General features: G+C 36.2%; 3 protein-coding genes across 5 annotated transcripts in view; 1 reads left to right on the top strand and 2 right to left on the bottom strand.

Annotated features, from left to right (window-relative positions):
- The window catches only part of Tps1 (Trehalose-6-phosphate synthase 1), a 28210-nt gene extending 27676 nt beyond the window's left edge, over positions 1-534 (bottom strand). The window contains exon 1 of one of the 2 annotated variants that reach the window (XM_071598394.1): positions 195-534. In XM_071598394.1, coding sequence (XP_071454495.1) covers positions 195-304 — 110 coding nt within the window. In that variant the 5' untranslated portion in view covers positions 305-534. The remainder of the gene's footprint in view (positions 1-194) is intronic. The other variant, XM_071598395.1, reaches the window with a different exon arrangement.
- Positions 535-4570: 4036 nt separating this feature from the next.
- On the bottom strand, positions 4571-20461 carry lace (serine palmitoyltransferase long chain base subunit). The gene is made up of 11 exons (XM_071598390.1): positions 20134-20461; positions 19804-19974; positions 19565-19719; positions 19336-19481; positions 17957-18175; positions 17584-17747; positions 17342-17503; positions 13383-13509; positions 12959-13094; positions 9933-10062; positions 4571-6829 (listed from the first exon to the last, which is right to left on the bottom strand). Exons 1-11 carry the CDS (start codon positions 20296-20298, stop codon positions 6722-6724), a joined length of 1683 nt encoding a protein of 560 aa, XP_071454491.1. The 5' UTR covers positions 20299-20461; the 3' UTR covers positions 4571-6721.
- Positions 20462-20561: 100 nt separating this feature from the next.
- Rtnl1 (reticulon) overlaps positions 20562-22912 on the top strand; it is a 168369-nt gene continuing 166018 nt past the window's right edge. For both annotated transcript variants that reach the window (XM_071598383.1, XM_071598382.1), the window contains exon 1: positions 20562-21766. In XM_071598383.1, the coding sequence (XP_071454484.1) occupies positions 20683-21766 (1084 nt within the window). In that variant the 5' untranslated portion in view covers positions 20562-20682. The remainder of the gene's footprint in view (positions 21767-22912) is intronic.

Raw genomic sequence — 22912 nt, 5'->3', positions numbered from 1 at the left:
TTCCTGTTAACGAATGGTGAAGTCATTTCCATCAACTTACACACACAAACATCTAAATCAAATGGTATATATTTTTTTAATTTTCATTGATGAGAATCAGGAAATAATCATTAGGCACATAATATCTCCTCTACATAATAAAGGAGTCTCGGATTCAAACATGAAAGACCTAAGAAATGTCGAGAATACAATACCTTGCTTTCCTCTCAAGCTCTCCCGCTTCCGTCCTCTTCAAAATGAAAGGTAGTCTGTTTGAAACGACAAGCAAGGACTTAACATCCACAGAAAGCCCGCTCATTTTCATTCAGTGCTCTTCAACCCTATCTTCAGAGTATTCACAATAAGAAAACTACTAACAAAATATTTCAAGGAAAACCACACCTACTCGGACTATCCCCATCAGCTGACCGCGCTCAAATGAAAAGCGGGAAGTACGATCCGCTTTTGTCCTTGCGAACAACCTTTGAGTTGGCGTCTTACCCAAGAGCTGGTGGGAGCATTTCCACGATAACCCCTCATGAATCTTTTAGGTCACAGCACTTAATTCTCGGCACGTTGATATGCTAATTTTCAAGGAGTATTGTAAATATTTGTCTAATAATATTCTTGTATTAAGATCAGATTTATATTTCTAGTCCATACAATCGTTATTAAGATCAGATTTATATTTCTAGTCCATACAATCGTGATGTTACTATGCAATAGATGACGTCGCTTCGACTTAATTTATTCCCTTTCCGTTTGTCATTCACAAACATAGGAATTCCGGAGAATTAACTTGCTTCATCTAACTCGCCAGTTTCCGCGTTCCTCGCGACTTTCATGAGGTTTCCTTTATAAACACAACGATGCTTCAAAGTTTTTGTAGTATTTCCTCATGTAAATTTACAAACATCCGTGAAATGTCACTTCTGCTTCAAATATGAAACACGTCGTTGTTCTTCACATATCATAATCCGAGAATTGATATCATGATATCCGCTCCGTAGCTGATATACGTACCATCAAATAAAATTTTCCCTTGATGTCTCCTGAGTATTGATCATGTTGATTGCATATATAACACTCAAGAAACCACTTCAACCGTCAATTAAGTGAAATAAGAGCGCGTCAATATTCAGAATTGATAGTGTAACCGGGCAAAATCACTCCCATTGTAAGAATGAAAAACCATAACTAGAGGTTAACATTAGGCGGTGAAGAATCAATATGATATGAAAACCTTCACATAAATTCGACTAGAAATGCTATGATACAAAAGGTACGTTCACATTTATGCGCATGAATGCGCTGATATGCTATTCGTCCACACCGTTTTATCTATGATACGCTTATCGGAGAACAAGCAATAAATAAGGTGATCTTATAGCTTACCCTGACATGCTATCTAGAGAGAGGGAGTGTTATATGGCAGGGATATTATAAGTGACATTAAAACCTAGATATATATGAATCCATAAAGAAATAATTGATACAATTGAAGCATTAGTCGTTTCATTAATTAATTTATACGACCTATGTCAAAATCACAAATGGTCCCCTAGCTTTCACTTATCAAACCAAAAAAGCCAAAGTCTTCCTTTACAATTAATGAATCGTTTTTTCTCAAGAAGCTATGGACTAAAGAATGCTATGCTTATGTGGTCTCCACTAAAAATATAAGCGGATGAAACCTCTCCAATGGGATCGTCATCTAAAACGATTGTTTGATAATTCCGCGCTTGCTCGAGCTGTACCTTGGCGCGGTAACCTCAGATTCGATCTGTCTCGGGGATTAACATAATTTTTAAATGTTGTCGCATATCTAGATGCTCACATAGGTAATAAAATCGAATACCTATTTTGCCTATAAAAGCTGATTAACTCGCCTATTACGAAAATGTTGCGAACTATTTTAAATCTAAAAACTATCCGGATTTCCTCATTGCAGATAACAATCGCATTTCATTTACGCCAGAAAGTACTTTCGAAAAATTACATAAAAGCATATTGCACTTATTCATAAGTTCAGCAGTAGGCAGAGATTGCACTAGTTGCACAGAAATTTCTATCAACATATTATGGATGAGTTTAAATACACTTTCAATAACAATGGACTAAAGAAAGTACATCTTAATTATTCCGAGTTATTCTGAAATTTACCCCCTGCACAACTTAAAATCATGCCTGGAAAAATTTAAACCACCTCACACAACTTAAATGTGCTCTTGACTCTTTCAAAAGCCTTTATATTTCATAAAGGATTTCTTGGAGGAGTTTCAAGCAGTTACCAGTTGTGTCACCATTTTGCACTACCACAGATAAGGTGGTATCGATAAAAATGTTATTATGATTAATAATAATCAAGTAATTCTAAAAGTTTGCAAGACCTTGAGTGATTCCAGTTTTCAAGATGAGGGAAAACTAGAGTAATAATACTATCACAAATTGCCATTGCACTAAGTTAAACTCTTATGAGGAGTTCACTAATGTTAACCTTATCTTTTTCTTAATTTCACACAAGTTAATCTCTACCTGTCAGAATCGATAAAAAATAGATCCAATGCATCTGTGGTGCTTGAAGGACATGCTTTTATCTGTAATAGATAATAAAAGGGATCCACTCACTATGTTCACTGGCAGATTTTTCACTTGCCTTTAACAGAGTAAACCAATGCCTCCTTGAGAAAGCTGATAGGTTAGGTATTCGGGACACTTCCTTGAATCAATTGAACTTTGATGAGACACATCATATAGTCATCATGGATGTCAAATACAGTTCTACCATAAAGGGTATTACATTGCACAGAACCCTAAGAGTTTTAGGGTTCTCTTCCATTTATCTTTATCTGAAACTTCCACAGTCGCCAATTAAATGCACAAAAGTAGGAAAGAATTAAAAGGCCAATCCATATAAATGGTATGCTGATGATACTGCACTCATTTCAATACTACCTTATTGCCCTAAGTTCCAATTGCTTGGAATTTAATGCACTGACCTTGAGTGCACCGAAGTGATACATTAAATAAATGTTTATATATTGATTTATATAAATCATAGAGTGACCCCATACTTCATTATAATTGACATCTTAGACTAGGCCCCGAGTATTAAATTCCATGATATCCAGTTATCATCTAATTTATTACATGATGGAACAAAAAAATTTATCAAAATATGAAAGAGCTTATTTATTTTCCGGTGCTTTTCAATACTCACTGTCAGTAGTGAGGTCCTACTTGCTTTACACTCAATGTTATGGCCATATATTATCTGACAATACATTCTGCAACTCATCACCATAAGAAAATAGTTTCTCTAGATTGAAGAAAGTGGCTTCATATGTTTTACGTAGCTACACACATTGTGCCATTACCAGGGCTTAAGCACCATTCCCCTCCCCTTCCAGGTTGATAAATGAATTTAGAACCTACTTTTGCATTTTTCCCAAAAATATGATTTTCTCTGGTAATTTCCCTTCTTTTCCTAGAATCACAATTTGCTTTCGAATTTCCCTCACCGCTATGTCTTGCTGTGAAGTCATTAACATTTAGGCCTAGCTTTATGGAATACACTTGGACATCCCTGGACAACACGTGCACATAAAAAGGTGAAATTATGGGATCACTCATCCCCCAGATATTTGATTGTGATTTTGACCCTTGCCAAAGCTCTCAGAGAGACCATCTGCCACTAGATGCTAGCCTAGTCATTACGATCATTGGAGAGTCAGGTGGTGGTTTACGGTCTATGGAAAGTAGGAGCAAAAAGGTATACTCGTAAAAAACAAGTTGGAAATATGATGGGAAGATATATCCCATTGATTAGTCTTGAAATCATCAAATTTCAGTGTGTGATTAATCAGATTTCTACACTGGCTCTCAGATTTTTTGAAATGGGGAACAAATTAGAGCCCTACCATGTGAAGATGAAATATTCCTGCATGATGTCCATACAATAATAAAAGTTCCATCAAATAAATTCATAAGACATTTTCCATGACCCACACACATTCCACATAATTCAAATATTTCCATCTGAAGCTCACACAATTGCAACGTGAATAATATTATATGCACAACCCAACAAAGAATTTCACCAATTACCAATAAAGAAACCTAGGTCGTAAAAACTGAAATACGTAAAAATTAACTTTCTAGTTAGTATAAAGGCTCATTCACTCAATTACATGCATTTTCTTAAAAAATGGATCATATGCCAATTAAATACTCAGTTTTTTAAAATAATTAAATGATATTACATCAAGTTACCTACAACATGAATTGCACCATGACATGGGTTGGCAAAGTTACTGGTAGGAGAGTTATTCTAAATAATTTGAAAAAAATTGATAAGTGCAATGGTAATTCATGGACTTACTTGATATTGTCTACATGAGTAATACCATGACATGCAATAGCAAAACTTAAATTAACCAGGCTGTTGATATGAATGAAAACCTTGTCATGCTAATTGCTTTTACGCAAAGCCCTTGCTGTTAACACTTGTATTTTTCAGCCATTACATCAACGATATCTAATGCAGTCTCTATAATCAAAAAGGTGGGCAAGGAAGTAGAATAAAAAAGTATTAATCTCTCCTAATTCTTTTATTTTGCTTTCTCAATGTATAAGATCTCTTCAACAAATATAACAGTATAAAAATCTTTCATTTCTTATTCATTGATATAAATTTTTGTAAACCATAAGACACATCAAGCAGTTGCTACAAAATACAATTCGGTATCAATACCAACAATGATGTGAAAGAGAATTTCGCTCCTGGACTTGCATTGGGCAACATTCACTTGTACTGTTCATTTTCATTCAACTTACTTGAATTAATATTGTTTAAAAAAATCAAAAGCTTAAATAGTTGATTACATACAGGCAAAGCATTGTCAGGTCCTTTTCTAGAAAATCTCAAGTTTTTTGTAAAGACTATGGCCTAAAATTCTATCACTGAAATACTAATAAGTGTGAGAAGAAGAGGAAGAAGAAAGAATATTATATGAATTAATTGGCAATATTTTTATGCCATGATAATGGAAGATTATATATTGAACCTATAGGCAAGAGGCAACTCTACAGAAAGTAAACTTGACCACTGTGAACAAAAAAAGCAATATAGCTCACTAATTGAGAGTGAATGACCCCTATGAGAACAATTTACGAATTCTAATTAAAAATGAAAGAAGTATCAATGATGAAGAATAGAAATTTATAAAGTGGTCTATTTTAAATTAAACTTTTTTTTATGCTTGCTTATATGAAATCAAGTGAGATATATTAAAAAAAAAGCTTTGGCCAAGTTTCTAATTTTCACTTGATGGCTGTTGAGTAATTTTACATTAAAACTCTTAAAAACTGAGAGGCTTAGTAAACTTTCATTGTTCAAATGGCACTATTTTGAAGATCCCAATAACTTAAGTCATGCAAAACCAACCTTCCTCAAAACAAAATAACACCCTCAAAATGAACTTGTTCTTCCTTCCAATACATTTAGCACAACTGGAGCATCTGATTAAGGCTAATTACAAAACAATTCTCTTCATATGTACAACGATAAATAGTGTAACGGAATGCAAAGAAGGCAGTGCATGAAAACATTGGGATATACAGCAACCATAATAAGCGTATTATCATTAAAAACAAGTTATTTATTATGGTCCCTCTGGTTGTTCTTGAAAGTAAAAAAATATTGAGAGACCTTAAAAAATTAATGAAAAGAAAAATCTCTAATGACAAAAGTTTTCAACGTAATATAACCCTCAGGGTTACAAAAATATCCAATACAAGGCATTGTAATATTTCTTTTAATAGTTTTCTATTAAAGATGAAAGCAACAATATTGCACCACAAACATATGTATTAGGTACGTTCCCTGAAGCTTGAGGGATAGCTTTCCTCTCTTGATTAATACCCTGGGAGGATGAACAATTTTAGGTGCAATGTTGCAGATTATGAAAGCAAGGGCTTTGATATGACAGTTTGTGTGTGCTCTGGGAGACATGCTATGGCACCAAGTAGAGCTCAGAAATGCCACGACAGAGACAAACACTACAACAAAAGTGGCCTCTTCAACATTTCTGACTGCTACAGGCAATAAATGCAGTGGTGTCATCCCTTTGATTAAAATGCATACTTGAAGAGTGAGAGAAACAGGTGGATTAGAAGTCATTTATGCCATGACCCCTGAGAAAGGCATAACCAAGTCCATAAATAATAAGCATCACCTCCGACTCCACTGATCTTGAAACTTTGGAACAGAATTAACAAGCTTCACCACAACTCCTCAAATGAAATATTTTGAGAAAACCAATGAGAACTCTAATCTGCTACAAAATGACTTAAAATATACATGAGAATTCAGATTAAAATCTTTAAAATATCCCAAAATTGCAAAATATGCTATGAACACATTTGTGACTTTATGGGAGAAAATTTAAACAGTTTATTCATATTTCAAGACTACTGGAAATGCTCATGCCTTAAAATATTGATTGGCATTGATATCACAGTCCAGAAAGTAATGGAATCAGTCATGTCATAACAGTGGGATATAAAAATCTTATGCAATTACTGAAAAAGCTCGGTAACATCTTCCTTGGGAAGGTGCTGCATAATGATAAAACTGCTGACACGTTCCAATACTTTCAACCAGGAAATGATAGAGGTTAAGGCAGACTGATGTAGTCAATGCTTCCTTATTTGTAAATTTGACTGAGAAAGGGACCTGGCTTCATTCTAACTCATCCTCAGCACCATAGACCACAGGCTCAGTAGGGCGAGGCAGCTGCGAATACCTCAGTCCCAAGTAGTCGGCCATTTCTTCAATTACTTCCAGGGCCTAAAAGAGTAATCATTGGACTTATTGACCAATACAAAGAATTGTTCCAATTTTTTATTCGCTAAGGGAAATGTAATTCAGATAAATATTGCAACACAAGTACAGCACTTGTGACAAACAACCACTTGATGCACGTATCTACCACAATTAAGAATTTATTTTGTGACAATGTCCATACTCCTTGATACATACACTAAACAGACAAAAGAAGAAGTATATTATTATTCTTTGAATATTAAAGAATGTGTTGCAGTGCTAAACATTACTATGGCAAAATATGTGAATGGCCATTTAGAAGTCGAGTGGGTTCCAAGACCCATTAGATCAGTAGACTGTTTAAAAAGTTATTAGAGGCACAGCCAATTTTAACATTTTGTATTTTATAATAACTCGGGATATACCCAAGCCAACCATCAGCTTAATAACTATTGGAAACTAACTTTCCAATCAGGAGAAATAGAAATGCATCAGGAAAAATGTTATTTTTTTATTATCATTAATTATACTTCCAACAAAACAATTCTCTTTAGAGTCCCCTGCAAACATCGGGTTTCATAGCAATCATGATGCTTGGAGACTCAGGAGGGGCATGGCACTGTTTTAGCTACATCCACAATCACTGGATAGGTGACCATTACACTGTTGGGTCATATGCTTAGTGAAGACAGAAGGACTCCATAAGAACCGCCTGCTGTTTGCCTCCTGCCACAAGTCACCTTAACCGTCCAGGCCAGGATACACTTAACCTCACCCATTGGCCTTAAGCTCCACCAAGCACACTCATGATCAACAGTTTTCCATCTTATTGAGAAGCCAAGATGCATCTACTGCAGTTCACATAGCAGATCTTCATATTCCTCTTTCCAAAGCCCTCACATCTCTGCTTATTTCAGCTGCAGTTGAAAACTTAATCACAAATATGGAATACATGACATGGTCAAGGAGTACTATAAGCCTCGCTGCCAATACCTGCCATATGGTAGAGAAGGAATAACTCCAAGAAACTGTAGGAGAAACCACAACAGTAACTTGAAATAGAATCATCTGCTAAATGTGCATTACAATGCAACAATTTCAGAGTGTAACAATCATATCCCTTGACGGGGATCCGGTTCAAATCCCAGTCAAAGCAATGATTTATATTCTCAAATCCTGGTATCGTAAGAAATAACTCCAACAGATCATACACTAAGTTTCTCTCTGTGACGGACCTCTGGGGCATAGTGCAGCATATGTGCCTTTCACTGATGCCATGATGGTGTTGAAGTGGAACTTTAAAACATGCAGAACCATGTTGTGCCAGTGGACATATGCTGACAGTGTTGAAGCTATAGCCTGACAGTAATTCACTTAAGGTTCCAGTTGGCCTTGGCACACACTGAATCTCATGTCCATTATATTCACCCTAAAATAAGGCAATGTTACTTGAGTGTGATTATGACACCATCTTGGCACGTGAGGACAAAACCCTAAGTCTCGGACATAAGGCCAATGGATGATGGAAAGTGGAAATCAACTCCTTTGCTACCCCATGCTTTTCATGACCCAATGAGAACACCTACAGATGTGCTAATTGGTTTGCTTCTTGAGCAAGGTCTTCTCCTCACCAATTTATTCTGAGCTTGAGGACTGGCCTTCTGTGACAGGATGCTAGGGTCACCAAGGGGAGATTCCAAGGATATACCAGTAGTAGTAGTAGTTTTGAGAGTTTTAGGGTGCGTTGACAGCTAAGGTCATTTTGCACCACTCATTAAAATTAAAATTCCTTTTTAATTAGGAATTAATAAAAACGATTAAATATATAAATAAATAAATAATTGTTAAAATCAAGAGGCATTAAAATTATGAGATCCAAAACTATAGCTGCCTCATTAAACCAGTTGCCCTTAAAAAATTTAAGACTCGATTTATGAACCCAGAGTCATCCCCTAAAATATAACTAAAGTCTCCCCTTATATTAAACATGTCTCTGGTCCTTTGGTATGTTCTACATTCTGTCAGGATATGTTTTATCGTCAGGGGTTGGTCATTCACTGACCTCTTTGCCACATTGAATAGAAAAAACCCCTCAGCCAGCATTCTCATAAATTTTCATGAGGGGCAACTGGATTTGTGCAGTGAAACACTCAGCTTGCCATATGCAGGACTACTCAGTTGTGGAGACATTCCAGATGCCACCAGCCCTCTTATCACCTCGATTTTGTGGGAGATAATATTGGGTGATCGAAGATTAAGTGGTCATTTCCCTCAGGCCTGTAGAGGTTTTGCAACCCATTGACGCTCCACTCCACGCAGCCAAAGTTGTAGAGCAGTGTTGGAACTACAAATTTTACTGTTGCAAGAACATTGCTCATTTGCCTATATTGCCAGACAGCTTAGAACTCCAGATGCAGCCAACCAGTTTATACTTGGTTTCTTAACTTTCCTTCACTGCTTTTGCCTCGCATTCAATGTTGAGGAATCCTCATCTACCATAAATCTTACTTTCACCAGATATAAGGTCGTAGATTTGCCCAATCCAAACTCCATCGTTAAATCCTCATTGTTATTTCAGTATGGAATCCAGTGCAATATGGAGATCTTTGGCAATGAAAGCATAAAAATATTAAGTCATGCAAGTAAAAGGTATCCTTATGCTTCCTTAGGCAACACTTGCCACTACTTCATGTTCAACTTGTGCAATATTAGGACGAAGAAGATTTATAGCAGGAAGTCATTCAATCTATTGTATTGATAGACACCAGGGCAGTATATTACCAAATCTACTGGTACAGATGCCCCACTAGATAGCAAAAGGAGGCACATTTTCCAGAGTGGTAACACGCATTTTGGGGAGGATACATCTGGATGGATTAATTCAACATGGCACTGAAAGCTTCAGTGAATGGCTGTCAATGCCTTTCAATTGTCCACCTGCATGTACCATCGAGCAGTTGCCCCAGTATTACAAGGCATCTTCAAAAATATGCCTAACACAGCAAGCTAACATTTCCCCGCTCTGCTTGGAGATATCCTCCCACACCAGTTGAATATGTTGATCAATAAGTTTGCTGTGTTCATGTAATTCAAGTGACAGTGACATGCATTCACACTGAATACCAACCTCATCCAGAGCTTCCTTTGTGTGGGCTGCTGACAGGCAGAATCTAATTCTTCCCTCCATTAGTGGCGTTGCAGGGAAACCGACCCCAACCACAGCTATTTTCCTCTCTCGGAGAGCTCTTACTACTGACCTGAAGTAGTCAAACATCAAAAATTGAAAAACATGGCAAAAAGCTCGGCATGTACGTACAAATTAGCTGAAACACACACTGCAACTTTTTTAAGCGAACATATTTGACATGAAACCATGAAAAACAACAATTCATGTCAAAAATTAACCTATCCATAAATGGTGCATCTAGGATTCCAAAATTTTTTTCTGCTTAGTACAAATTTTAATTATTTACCAAAATGATAATTTTATGTAACTAGATTTTATACATTTCTATTTTATGTAGATTTCAGAAGGACCATGAAAATTATTTCAAGACATTATTGTCCCATTTTGAGGTAATCTACCGCTTAAGGTAGGTTTTGGATGGACACGACTACCTAATAAATATTTTGTTTCTCCAAACAAAACAGAACCCAATATCCTAATCCACAACAGCTTGTCGAATAAAGCACCTATTAAGTACTGCACAACATAATTAACTTGGTAAAAGGTTTGGTATTTTCCCAACATATCAGCTGCGTAAATTCCTCTCGGGTCCTCCACCGGGTTATACTGTCCATCTCGGCCGAGATGGACGATAGCATAATTAACTTGCACTAAAGAGCTTCAACTGCACATGCATTCAACATATACAAAAACATATTTAATTTGCTGAGCATTTTCATAACTCTTTTATAGATACACACTCAGAAATGTTTGAAATACAACATATTGTTAACTTTTTGTTATTAACATGTCTAAAAGGGGTAGGGTATTGTTGGATTATATATTTTTATGACAAAGGCAATGGATAGGGAAATGTTTTCCAGGCCAGTGAGAAAGTCATGTAGATTGGCATTCCAAGATTCAAAGATGGTGAATGTGCCATCAATGCATTAAGTACGCTGACAGGAAATAGTTGCAGGAAAATTTGGTAATGTTTTCAAAATTATTTAGCTATTGTTTGGTACTTAAATAAATAGATTATTTTATTGGAAATAGTTCTGAGTGAAGACTGATAAGCTGTACACATTCATCTACTATGGCAGCAGCATCTACGTTTTTGGAAAGATGAGAGGAAGATACTTGAGGAGGTGAGGGAGGGGGGAGAACCTTGTGGGTACTTGAGTAGCAAAATTGTGAAATTTCTAGGAGGAGGGAGTAGGAAGCATAAAAAATGTGCTGTAAATAAGAGTATTGCAATGGACACTTTTCAAAATCCTCAACTGTTCCAGCGGGTCAAGTTTTCCAGCATTCCCAAAATATAAAATCTCTGGATAGAAATCAACTTTGTATTCATTTATTATCACATATTTGATGAAATGATAACCAGATACACTGCTTTTGTTAAAACAGACATTCTGATACCCTTTAATTTTGCTATATAAATTTTCTCCCCATCTGTCCAATTTAAACAGCTTTATACCATCACTATAAAATGTACATTCCAATATTTTCCATCTTACAAATTTGACCTTTTGCTCACACAAATAGGATTTTTAAGGCTTACTTTCTTATCAAATGCTGTTATTGTTGTCTTCTGGTGATTTAGCAGTTGAACCTGCTAAGGAATGGGAACAGCAAATTTAAATTATGGCCAGCTTTGTAAAATCTTTGTTTTCATCAAACTAAGCCTGACAACCAATCCTGTTGATAGCTGCCTATCAACAATCTGCAGTGCTTTGTTAAAGGAACATTTTGACAGGTAAAAGTTTGAATAATTAATCCACCATGGAATGAAAAGATCTTATTTTTGCTGAAATCAATGTCTTGCATTGCAATAGGTAACTCAGTCTGTGGATGTTTATTTATCAAATATGGTGAATTTAAGTTTATTATGTTTTTAAAATAGTTAAATTGCCCAGGAACTAACATCAATTAATTTCTTTTTTCATTTAAAATTGATATGAACATTTAGCAAATTACTTAATTTAATCACCTAAAGGTTAACCTTTAAATACAAAATTTCAATGAAAAAAATCAAGGGTCTACCAACTTGTACAAAAGATAAGATATTATCTGAGATGCACATTTAACTTACACAAGGTCACATCCAAATTCACAACAAATATTTCCATGTAATAATCATGTTACAGTTACGACTTTCTTGATGAAAAAAGCAGTGAAAATAAGGCAAAATGACACGGAGAGCGAGTGAGAAACAAAAATCTGTTCATAACATTAGGAAGAAAATTATTAATGAAACCAGAAAAGATTCAGGTCTGAAGGAAAATATACATAGAAGAATGAAATATATGATAAAGGCATTGCCAAAGAAAGTTTGAAAGGTAGACACACTAAATCGAGACAAAGAAAAATGTTGTGGTGTATGGTGCTATGGTTTTCAGAGGCGATATAGGCAGAGCTTTGAAGCATAATTACAGTTTGTCCCTGTGTCCATGAAGAACCTACATTGGCTGTCAGACTATCATCAATAATAGCTCATTGACATACCTTTACGAAAACACTTATTTTACTTATCGATGAAACATTGTTTACTCATAATTCTCATATAATATGGGAACACTATTTTAGTAAGACAGTTAAAATAAATTAAATAGGCACATAAAATAAGTTGTTAATAATTAAAGGACCAAAGAATTGGGGACTTCCTCCTTGACTATTTCACAGGAAATTTGCTATTAATTTTCAAATCTTCATTTGCTTCCCACATAGCATCTATAACTTTAAACACACCGTAATGGTTCAATGGTTAACATTTATATTAAAACTTGCGAAGAAGCACTTTTGGCAAGGAAAAGCTTCTGAATAACATGCACAAGCTAAAAGGGAAATTTCTGATTGGCTCCATCACAATTTTGAAGCTGCATAAATGTTCTGGCTCCAAGATTATATATGACTACATTTTAAATTCTAATGGAAGACATACATGTAAGAATTATCATCACTGGATAAAATTTAAAGTAGCTCACCCAATTTTAGAATGCATGTAGACTAGAAGAGGCACAACAGGGGAATCATCATGACCATATGTGATGACACCCATTTGCTTAAGTCTTCTCCTAAAGTAAAGGCTGTTTCTGGCTAATTGAGAGATTCTTCTTTGTCCTGATATAAAAATGATAACATGTGAAAAAAATCTTGGAATGGGAAGAAAATTTTATTTTTTAACAGTCATCCCAGCAAAATAAGACTGAAAGAGCATTTGAAAGGCTCTTATCACAGTTTAAAGTGCACAGTAGCCCATTTAATGGATTAAAAAAAGTGTCACAATGTTTATTATAAATGTACATATTCTTTCCATGGTAAGGGCTTTCATTAATATATATTTATATTTACTCTTTATAAGAATAGATAAGACATAAATCACAAGAGAAAACAATGGTAAGAACCTACCTTCTGAAGTTCCATCTTCACCCATGATTATCTTCATGGATGTAATAATTTGCTGGGCACAGGGGGGTGACATTGATGCAGCATAACAGGAAGCATGACTATTGACTTTCAAAAAGTCAATTAATTTCTGAAATGAAATAGGCAAACAATATTATAGCTTATGCTGGTATAGCACCAAAGAAGCTAGGGAGGGTCACTTTTTGTAAACTAAAAAAACTTATTAGCTCCAATGTTTGGTTGATAAGAAAGGAAAGAGAGCATCCAGAACTAAGCCAGACATGGAGGTCATACTCATTTCCTATGTGGTCATCCCAATTAATCTGGAATCTACACATTCATGCTGTTTGGCTTTTGCTGACTGGGTCACTGCCAAACTTTTTGACTTGGGAGCCTACTTTTTAGAGCCATTTGAGCTACCTTAAAGTAGTGGAAAGAGAGACTGCCTCACCAAAGGAATCAGAAGCACAGCAGCTTCAATGTTTTGACTTTTTGAATCTGATCAGTTTCTCCAAAATATTTATTTGAAAACTAACTTCAAGTTCAATACATTAGGTGCTTTAATGTAGTATCCATAATAGCACCTTAACACTCATATAGCTGAGTTACTGCTAATTGCATGATATAAGGTGGTACAACACCATATAATTCTAAACACACAGAAAATTACTGCTTCGAATAATAGGCGTAAAAGAGATTACACTAAAAACATTATTTATGCTAGTCAAATATAATGCATGTTGAATCAGTTCCTCAGTTGTAATTGATCCTCGCAAAATTGATGTTTATGTAACAAGCATGGAAAGGTTTAACGAGGCCATTGTAATGCATTAGATACAGCCTGAACTAACCATGGAAACCTAAGCTAGTCACTCATGAAGAATACCGGGAATAGACATAAAAGATTAGCACTACCCAACCAGGAGAGTAGATTAAGTGGTTGGGGACCTTCAATGGAACCCCAGGCACAAAAACTACATGGACTACCAAGCCAACATGTGACAAACCCTGTACCATTCCTAACCAGCATTTCCCAAAACATACCTGTACTATCAGGACAAAGCAATCAATCAATAAATTTCTCATAACTCGTCTATACTAGAATTCAAATATCTTTGCAACTAAGTTTTGTCTGCTTTTCTGATGATCTGAGTGCCTTTGCTTGCAATGGCTGGGGAGCCCCTATGGTTGAGGGGGTTCCAAGAAGAGGTTGCCAATTGTATTACACAGAGAGAGAGAGAGACTGAGGGAAAGTTGAGAAATTTTCCAAGATTACACCCCTCCCACTCGCAACTCATTGGGAATTCCTTAGTTGCATTTGTTTGGCTTTCTCTGGACTTTTCCAATGAGTAGCAAAGATGTCTGAATTCTAGTACTGACTCCCTAAATTTTGAATGTTTTCAATACAAGAAATCCTATCAGCCATTTCCTTTCTTCAAGTAGCCATTGATTCCCTATCAACAGCTTTTTATACACTTTGTACTACATCCATGTGGTAGTGGAATTTCGCTTCTTACTCGTTAAGTCTAGCTTGCACGTTATTGGATGAATTTCATGCTGCATCCAAAGGTGCAATTGTTCATTGGATGATGGTATGTGTGTTTGCATATGCGTAATATGAAAGGATTTTTGCATGAATGTATGCACCACTGTGGGTATACTTTGGAATGTATGAGTTTGGTTTTGTTCCTTTTAACGGGTGGTGACCTAACACATTATACGCTCTTGTGGCAGCTTGCAGGGTATTATGTAGATGTACACTCTTCCTCCGCCTTCTGGCACTGCGGTATGATTTGGTTCGGCAATTTATTTTTATGGTTTTCCTCAGTTTCATTTCTTGGATGCTTTTATTTTCTTCTTGCCTCTATGAAGTTCTCTTATTTGAGCTGCTATTCATGGGCACTTCCATTTGGTTACTTTGCGATTTCCTCATTTGCTACTTTGGTTATGATATTGTCCATTTCCTTCCATTGTACTCCTGTTATAGTCTCATTTATTCTTTCTATTTTTCTGTCAATGGTCGTGGTTAACTTTTCTTTTTCTTGCACTATTCCTACAGTATCTTTTGTATTTCATCTGCGTTCCAGAGTCACTTTCTAGTATTCTAATATACATAACTGCATTAACAGCACAATTAAGACTATTCTTGCCCATTCCCTACTGGTGATGATGCCCCTTTCTGTATTCTTCTGTTTGTCTCCCAAGTACATCACCCTGTCCATCTAGAAGTCATCGCCTCTGGCCTATCTATCTTTCTTACTCCCAGGATATCCATCCTAAGTCTGTTGGTCTTCATCTTAGCATTTTCCACACACTACTAATTACCTAACACTCCACATCCCTTCTCTACATTTTCCGCCTTGACTGATATTTCCTTTCAAGTAGTCTTCACCCGGAGATGCAATTGTGGACTATTTTACTAGAATGAATGCCATAATGCCATATTTCTATGCAAAGCTGATCTTCTACGGAAAATAATGCGGGGTTTCCCACTGACTTCCACATCACAGCATTGCAGCGGACTTCCACTCTCACTCACAGCTGTAGAAGTTGATGCAGGACTGATCTTCTTCATTGGTGCCATGGTGAAACCACTGCCTCTCACCACTGTTGACAGTTTGTTCTAGGACCCACTTTTCTCATTGAAAAATCATAAAATACAATTTTCCCCTAAGGAGAAACATTTTTGCCTCCTCTAAAGATCAATGGTCACTAGCTAAACAGTAGGACTCCCAATCCCTGGTCTACCTCAGCCCCCTGTGCACACATAGGCACAAGTCAAAGCATCATTGGCACTACACTAAATACAGGGCAGACAAAGATTAGAGGATAAATTGTTCTTACAAATAATTGTAGACCAATCAAATGATATTGGTGTCAAAATAAGAATTGACAGCCAACATAAATACACTGGGATACACAGTACCTTAGATATTAGCCTTGTTATTCAAAATGAGAAACTTTACTTGGTTGACTAATTAAGGTACTGATATAATAATGGGATCAGGGGGGTGAACTATGAGGCAAAATAAGGAAATATACCTATACGGCTTTGAAAAGTAGCTATGGTGAAAAAGAAATAGATCACATGCATGAAAAAACACACTTAACTCCACATGCTCACTACTGGGTTATCACTAAATAAACACTTTCATTCCACCTCTCCTCTTCAGTGAATTCACTCCTGATACCATTGATCCTTTTTTTTCCCTGAAACATATACTGACCTAGCTTTTCTCATTTCTCCATATTAGATATGAATATAATGACCTCATTCTCTTATTTCTGTAATTAATTGTAAATATTTGTGCATTTTGAACATATGCATCCTTAATCGTATGTTGTCACACGTTCCAGTTTAAATTGACAAGATACTGCTGTATGAGGTTCTATTTAAAAAAAATAAATAAATAAAAATGTAGAAGAACTGGAGAGAAGGTTGTTTAAACAAATTGGATTCAGCACATTTTGATAAAAGTGCCACAGAAAAGAAAAACATTAGGAAAATTAGAGGGCAAGAGGAAGAAAGAGGATGAATATATAATTTGATCTTCAATCAAAGGATAGAGAAGAATTGCAAAGAAGAAGCTGCACAAGGACAAACATCATGGAGAAAACAGTTTACATGAAAACTCCCTGAAGACAGATGTACCACCACCAATGATGAAACAAGGGTAGTGTCACCACATTCAAATACAATTCTAAAAAACAACTAACGGCAAATAAGCATCTGCTAATCTGAAGCCAGAATTGAATTTTCACAGCTATAAGAGGCCAAGAAAATTCAATAAATCATATCAAGCCATCACACCTGAAGTATGATTCTGAAGCAGCGACCTGGTTTGTTGCAAAAATTCCTTGGTGAATATCTTTTCAAGCACCACTCAAAATTTATACAAATCAAAACTGAGAGTTTTTGAGTAATAAGTCATCAAAGTAATACTAAAAGTGATTGATGATACCTTAGACCCAGCAATATAGCCACCAGCAGATCCAAAACTTTTTGTGAAGGTCCCCATTAAGATGTCCACCTCTTTGGGATCAATGCCATAGTAATCAGCAACACCTCTGCCTCGTGGGCCCATGGCCCCAGTACTATGAGCTTCATCCAAATACAGATATGCCTGCAAGTAGGGAAAAAATGAATTTTTGTCCACCCCCAGTTGCCTCTCACTTGACAACAGCAAACTACATTTTCCCTCACTTTATACTTCTTTTTCAGTTCAATAATTTCAGGAAGATGAACAACTGATCCTTCCATACTATAAACACCTTCAACCACAATCAAAATTTTTTTCCAAGGCCTTCTTGTTCTAGGCTGTCCATAAACAACAGCATTGTGAAGAAGATTCTTCAAAGACTTCATATCTGCAGGAACAAAACAAATATTAACTTACAGATTGCTTTGAACACCAAAAAGAACATCAATCCATAAAAACTACCAAACAAACCAACAACATTTACAAAAAAATAGGGATACCTTTAATTGTAACATAGTCAAAGTAACACCAAAGGCTGGGAGGAAAGTACAAGCCTAAATATTTAATTATACTACAAGAATTGAACCATCTACTTACTATTATGTTTAAAAACTCTAATGGTTGCCCCTGATAATCTCAATCCAAGAATAAGGGATGCATGATTCCTTTCATCGCTCGCCACTAAACACCCTTTAGAAATAAGGCTTGGTATGTTGAGGGCGTTAGTAGCAAATCCCATGCCAAATGTAATAGCATCTTCAGTTCCCAAAAATCTCGCGGTTGTTTTTTCCAACTCAACATGGATTGGTAATGTTCCTGAAATTATGAACAAGATTTCAAACTATGGCACTACCACACAAACCAATTCACTATCTTAAAGTTATGGAAATTTATTCATGGAACCCCTCTTACCTTTTATTATTTCATTTAATTATTATATAATGCTGGTCCAGTGATTGAAAGCTTGTTGGAACCATTTAAATTGTTTAGAAAGTTGCCCTTTGTACAGTATAATGTCTACATAATAGTAATCTCGTCTGAATAAAAACCACTGATACTCTACACAAAGATATTTCAATAAATATAGGTCAACCTGTGAATCAATTTAATTAGCTCTCTAAATTTGTTATAAACACATTATCAAGTAGAAAACCAATTTCCATAAGTCTGAGATTAACCAAAGTTTTGGGGGAATTAATACTATATCAGCAAAAAGACATCGGGAGAAATCCTGAATCAACGAATGGTTAAGCATTCAGTCTTTAAGCAAATGGTGTTTTAAGTTTGGGCATTATTGTAGTTAACTGCCAATTCTTCCCACAAATATTATACATTTCAAATTACAACAAATATAATAATACAATGAAATAAACGAAATAAAATTTAAATAGCCATTTCATGACTTTATAATAAAACTAGTTATGTCTTCTACCTGATTGTTAATTTTTAAAGATAAGTCTCAACTACTTGGGAGAAAATAATGTAGTAATAATAATAATGTTTTTTCTAGTTATGCATAAACATAAAAGCAACAAAGAAGTCTGATGCTGGAGTGATAGGGGGTTATAGCAAAATAGTGCTTTAGAATTTCAAACTTTTAACCTTTTTTGATCAAAGCATTGGAGTGAAATTTAACTTTTGCATCTCAAGCTATGGCCATCCACATTGAAACACACCACATATTCTTAATTGAAAATAGTATAGCACTATGAAACAACCTTTAAAAGAAACAAAGGATTGATGTAAACAATTACAATAGAAGTCGAGTTTGAATACATACAGAGGGGTTGCTTAAGGCATCTTGTATATAAATTACAAGGTAATATTTAGCAAGTCAATAATTTTCATTTATGCACTTTAAAGGAAGACTATATTACGATAATACTCATAGTTACTCCTAGGGCACGGAAACTGTAAATTTAAATCCCAGCTCACAACTTAACAATTATATTTACTCGTAACATACATTGGCTTACCTAATTCCTGTCGAGTACTGCATATTCCAATACCATATTGCCTTATTGCTTCTGATGAGGATTCTGCACATGGACCGGTATTTTCGGCAAATCCCAAATAATTGTAAGAGCCAAGATTCAGACATTTAGTTTTGGTGCCAGTAAACCTAAAATTGGAAAATATTTATTGACTACACTGGTTCGATAAATATAACATTTTTATTCAAAAATATATTTGTATCATCCTTACTCAAATGTCCATCCATAATCTCGAGTAATTCTGTCCTTCAGTGTTACCCATGCTCCTGGAACACTGCAAATGGGCATATTCCAGCAGTCTCTTACTCTTCGGTAGACATAACGTAAATAAAATTGTTCAAAGCTGTCATATAATGGCACATATCCCTGTGAATTAACGGCAACACCCTGCAAGTTACTAAAACTTATCCGTGTCTTTGCACATAAATAATAATAAACATACATACATACCGGCCTGTTTTTTTCGGATGCTACTGCCTTCGGTGTAATTAGAAGTTGATTCAAATAGCCCAAAACCATTAAAAGATAAAATCCCAGGTAGGTCAACACGGCAGTTACTAATGGTACAGGCTCGAAAGATTCTTTCGATTTCGGGGGTGTGTTTTTCAACTCAGGAATAATCTTTGAAAAACGAAACATCACAAAAATGTTAACCGGGAGATAGCTTTTCAAAGTGTAATTACATAATTTCAAGTCACGTTTCAATGTTTTTTTCCGGCCCATCGAACGCCGGCATCAATAGTAAAGAAAATCATAATCTTTATTCATACGATTGTTTACCTTGGCGTGTCCATTCTGCGTATGGTTTTTAATTCCGTTAATATTTCCGTTTGTATAAATCTTGCCATTATTAGAGCCACCCGTTAATCTACACTTCAATCCATTCGCAGCCATGTTAGAAGAAGGCTCCACACGCGAATGGAGAGGCCTGGGGTTGGGCGTCATGATTTTCAGACGAAACGTTTCGCGCAAGCGCGGCTCAAAACAAGCCTAAAAAGAGAAAGGAATATCTTTAAATTAATACTCCGACAATGTTCTTACGATTAACATTATAAAATAAGGCCGTTAATATTTTCATATTTTATTATAACGGTAGAATCACGGAATGTAGTATTTCCTTTTTACTTAGTTCACGAATGTAACACATTGTTGTGACTCATCCTGCGGATAGAGGGTGCCTGTGATTCATAGACAGTATACCGGTGCACTGACTGATATTTGACAACTCAGCAGGAAGGTGTGGGTAACGTTATCAAAAGAACAGTCGCGGTTAAGAAGTCACGGTTGATTATTTCTTTGTGAAAGTTTTAATAGAATCTGTGTGTTGCGATGGAGCCAACGAAGCTACAAGAGGGGGATGCATCAGGAAAACCCAAATCCGGTGAGACGAGCCCCTCCCACACAATTTTGGGGACTGAAATGCGTAGAGATCATGAATCTGTGGATGATTTTGAACATTTAGATCCCGAGTCCTCTCCTGTTAAAGAAACTGTTGGAGAGGTTAAGAGAGACTCCTTGGACAAATTGGTTCTCGTGGACCCTCAAGAAACTGATACTTCGGCTTTTTCTTCTAACGTAGAGATGAATAATTCACCCGGATTCTCATTTATTAGCGAGCAGAAATTTGATCACGGTTCGGGAAATGTATCTCCCTCTTTGCTTGAGAATAAACTGCCAAATATCATTAGTGGCTCTGATTCTAATGTGATTGATGCCAGTGGGGATGCAAAAGCTGAATTGGAAAAAAATAGTCGGGAACATATCCACGATGAAACTGAAGATGATCATGATTTAATGAAAGTTTTAGATGATTTGCCTAAACCACCAACTTCCTTCGGATCTATACAAGATCTGAAGTCTGAGCAGCATGAACCTGAACCTGACCCTTTCCACGTTGATAGTATGGCTACAACAGTTTCTCTGAGTGATTATTCAATGCCTGCTTCTAAAAATGAGATTCCACAGGAAACACCTTTGGTAACTTTCGAATCACCACCCATTGCACCTGTTTCAAGTATATCCATTAAGAGGGACGAGCTGGTGGCAGAAGAGAAGGATCTTTCCGACAAAGATGACGACTCCAGTTTTGTTATGGCCCAACGAGATCATTTCTATGACAAAAATAGTACTGAGGATTTGGTTAATTTATCACACGAAGCATCATCTAATGTTATGCCAAGTGCACCCCTGGAAGAATATCCTTCGGAGACGGTGTTTTCCACTAGTAGGTCTGGGATGGCAGAAACTGCCGACGATTTCCATTCTGATGAAGAGCCTACTCATTTGCAGGATACGAAAACTGAAGACATCAGCAAATCCAAACCTACTGAATTACCAGTGGGACCAGGAGCACCTTCCGTTGCATCCAAAGAAAGCCCAGATGACAAGCATTTCTCCCTCCTTTCGTCGCCATGTGAGTACATACTTTAATTATGTCAAGTAAAACACATGTTCCCGTCATATTTTTTCATCGTCAACATTATTCTCTATTAATTGTAGTCATAAATAATATGTTTTATGTATTACAGATCTATCGTTTCTCATACGTAGTAAAATTTTGTCTTTGTTTTGTAGAGTGTAGCTCACGGCTTTCTAACTTCACATAATTCTAACATTTCGCTTGCATAGAGGTCGAACGCGTGCCATCAATTTGCATGTATGTTTCCTTCCGTTTCACCCCTCCGGATGATCCTCCCGTGACTTCCCCTCCTTCGCTTTCCCGTTGACCCTCACAATCGCGCCGTGCAGCGGGCCAGACCAACCTCCTCGTTCCATGCGATGCACATCAAAGTCGTTGTCAGGTTTGTGTATCGCGCTTGTGCAATTTTAACCTAGATGTGGGTGAAGTAACCGTGTACCCCTGCAAGCGCATATATTCGTATCTTTACAAAGATACAAATCGAAACATCTTTGTATCTTTTGGAAGAGAAGGATCTCTTCAGGAGGCTTTCTTTCAGTGATTGGATAGGAATTGGATTTGTCTTTCAGTTTCTTGGCGAGTCGTGATTGAATAAGAACCTCTCTCCTTTTGAATATTCGATTGTGAGATGTGTAATGGCTAAAAGACGAGCTTTTTATAGTCGCATGTGACGTTACATGCATGAAATCCCTTATTGAAATCGTGATATTTGTGTTTTTGTGATTGGCGACGAGAAGCTTCGTTTTTCTGTGAAATTGAAATGCGCGTGCCCCCATTAGCCAAGTGTCATTTTTTCCCCCAAGCGCCGATTGCATTTCAATATTTCTCTTTATGAATTTCATCAAATGTTACATTTTCATTTTTGAAAAATGCAAGCCAATTCCAGTTGAAATGATGACATTTTACCGTCCAGATTGTGAGTACTCGTTGTCATCACCGTCATTATGTATTTGGTTTTGTACCAAACAATGGGTTAAATATTTATTGTTTATCAAGCATGTAACCTTGGTGACGGAACGAACTTTACATTCATGAATTTGCGGTGCAATTTCCTATTCTCTGTGTAATCATCTTTATTTGAAGGCTAATTTTATTTTTTAATCCTTCGTAAATTACCCAAGTAATTTGTTACGTATCACG

Source organism: Hetaerina americana, unplaced genomic scaffold, assembly GCF_022747635.1.
Source record: "Hetaerina americana unplaced genomic scaffold, ioHetAmer1.1.p SCAF_10, whole genome shotgun sequence".
NCBI lineage: Eukaryota > Metazoa > Arthropoda > Insecta > Odonata > Calopterygidae > Hetaerina > Hetaerina americana.
This window is presented reverse-complemented; position numbering and strand designations above follow the sequence as displayed.

Excerpts from the sequence above, each read along its gene's own strand:
- lace (XM_071598390.1), bottom strand. The coding sequence starts at position 20,298 with ATGACGCCCAACCCCAGGCCTCTCCATTCGCGTGTGGAGCCTTCTTCT. Across the intron at positions 19,975-20,133 it reads CGCAGAATGGACACGCCAAG|ATTATTCCTGAGTTGAAAAA; the intron begins GTAAACAATCGT and ends CGTTTTTCAAAG. Across the intron at positions 17,504-17,583 it reads AACTGAAAAAGAAGTATAAA|GCATATCTGTATTTGGATGA; the intron begins GTGAGGGAAAAT and ends CCCTACTTGCAG.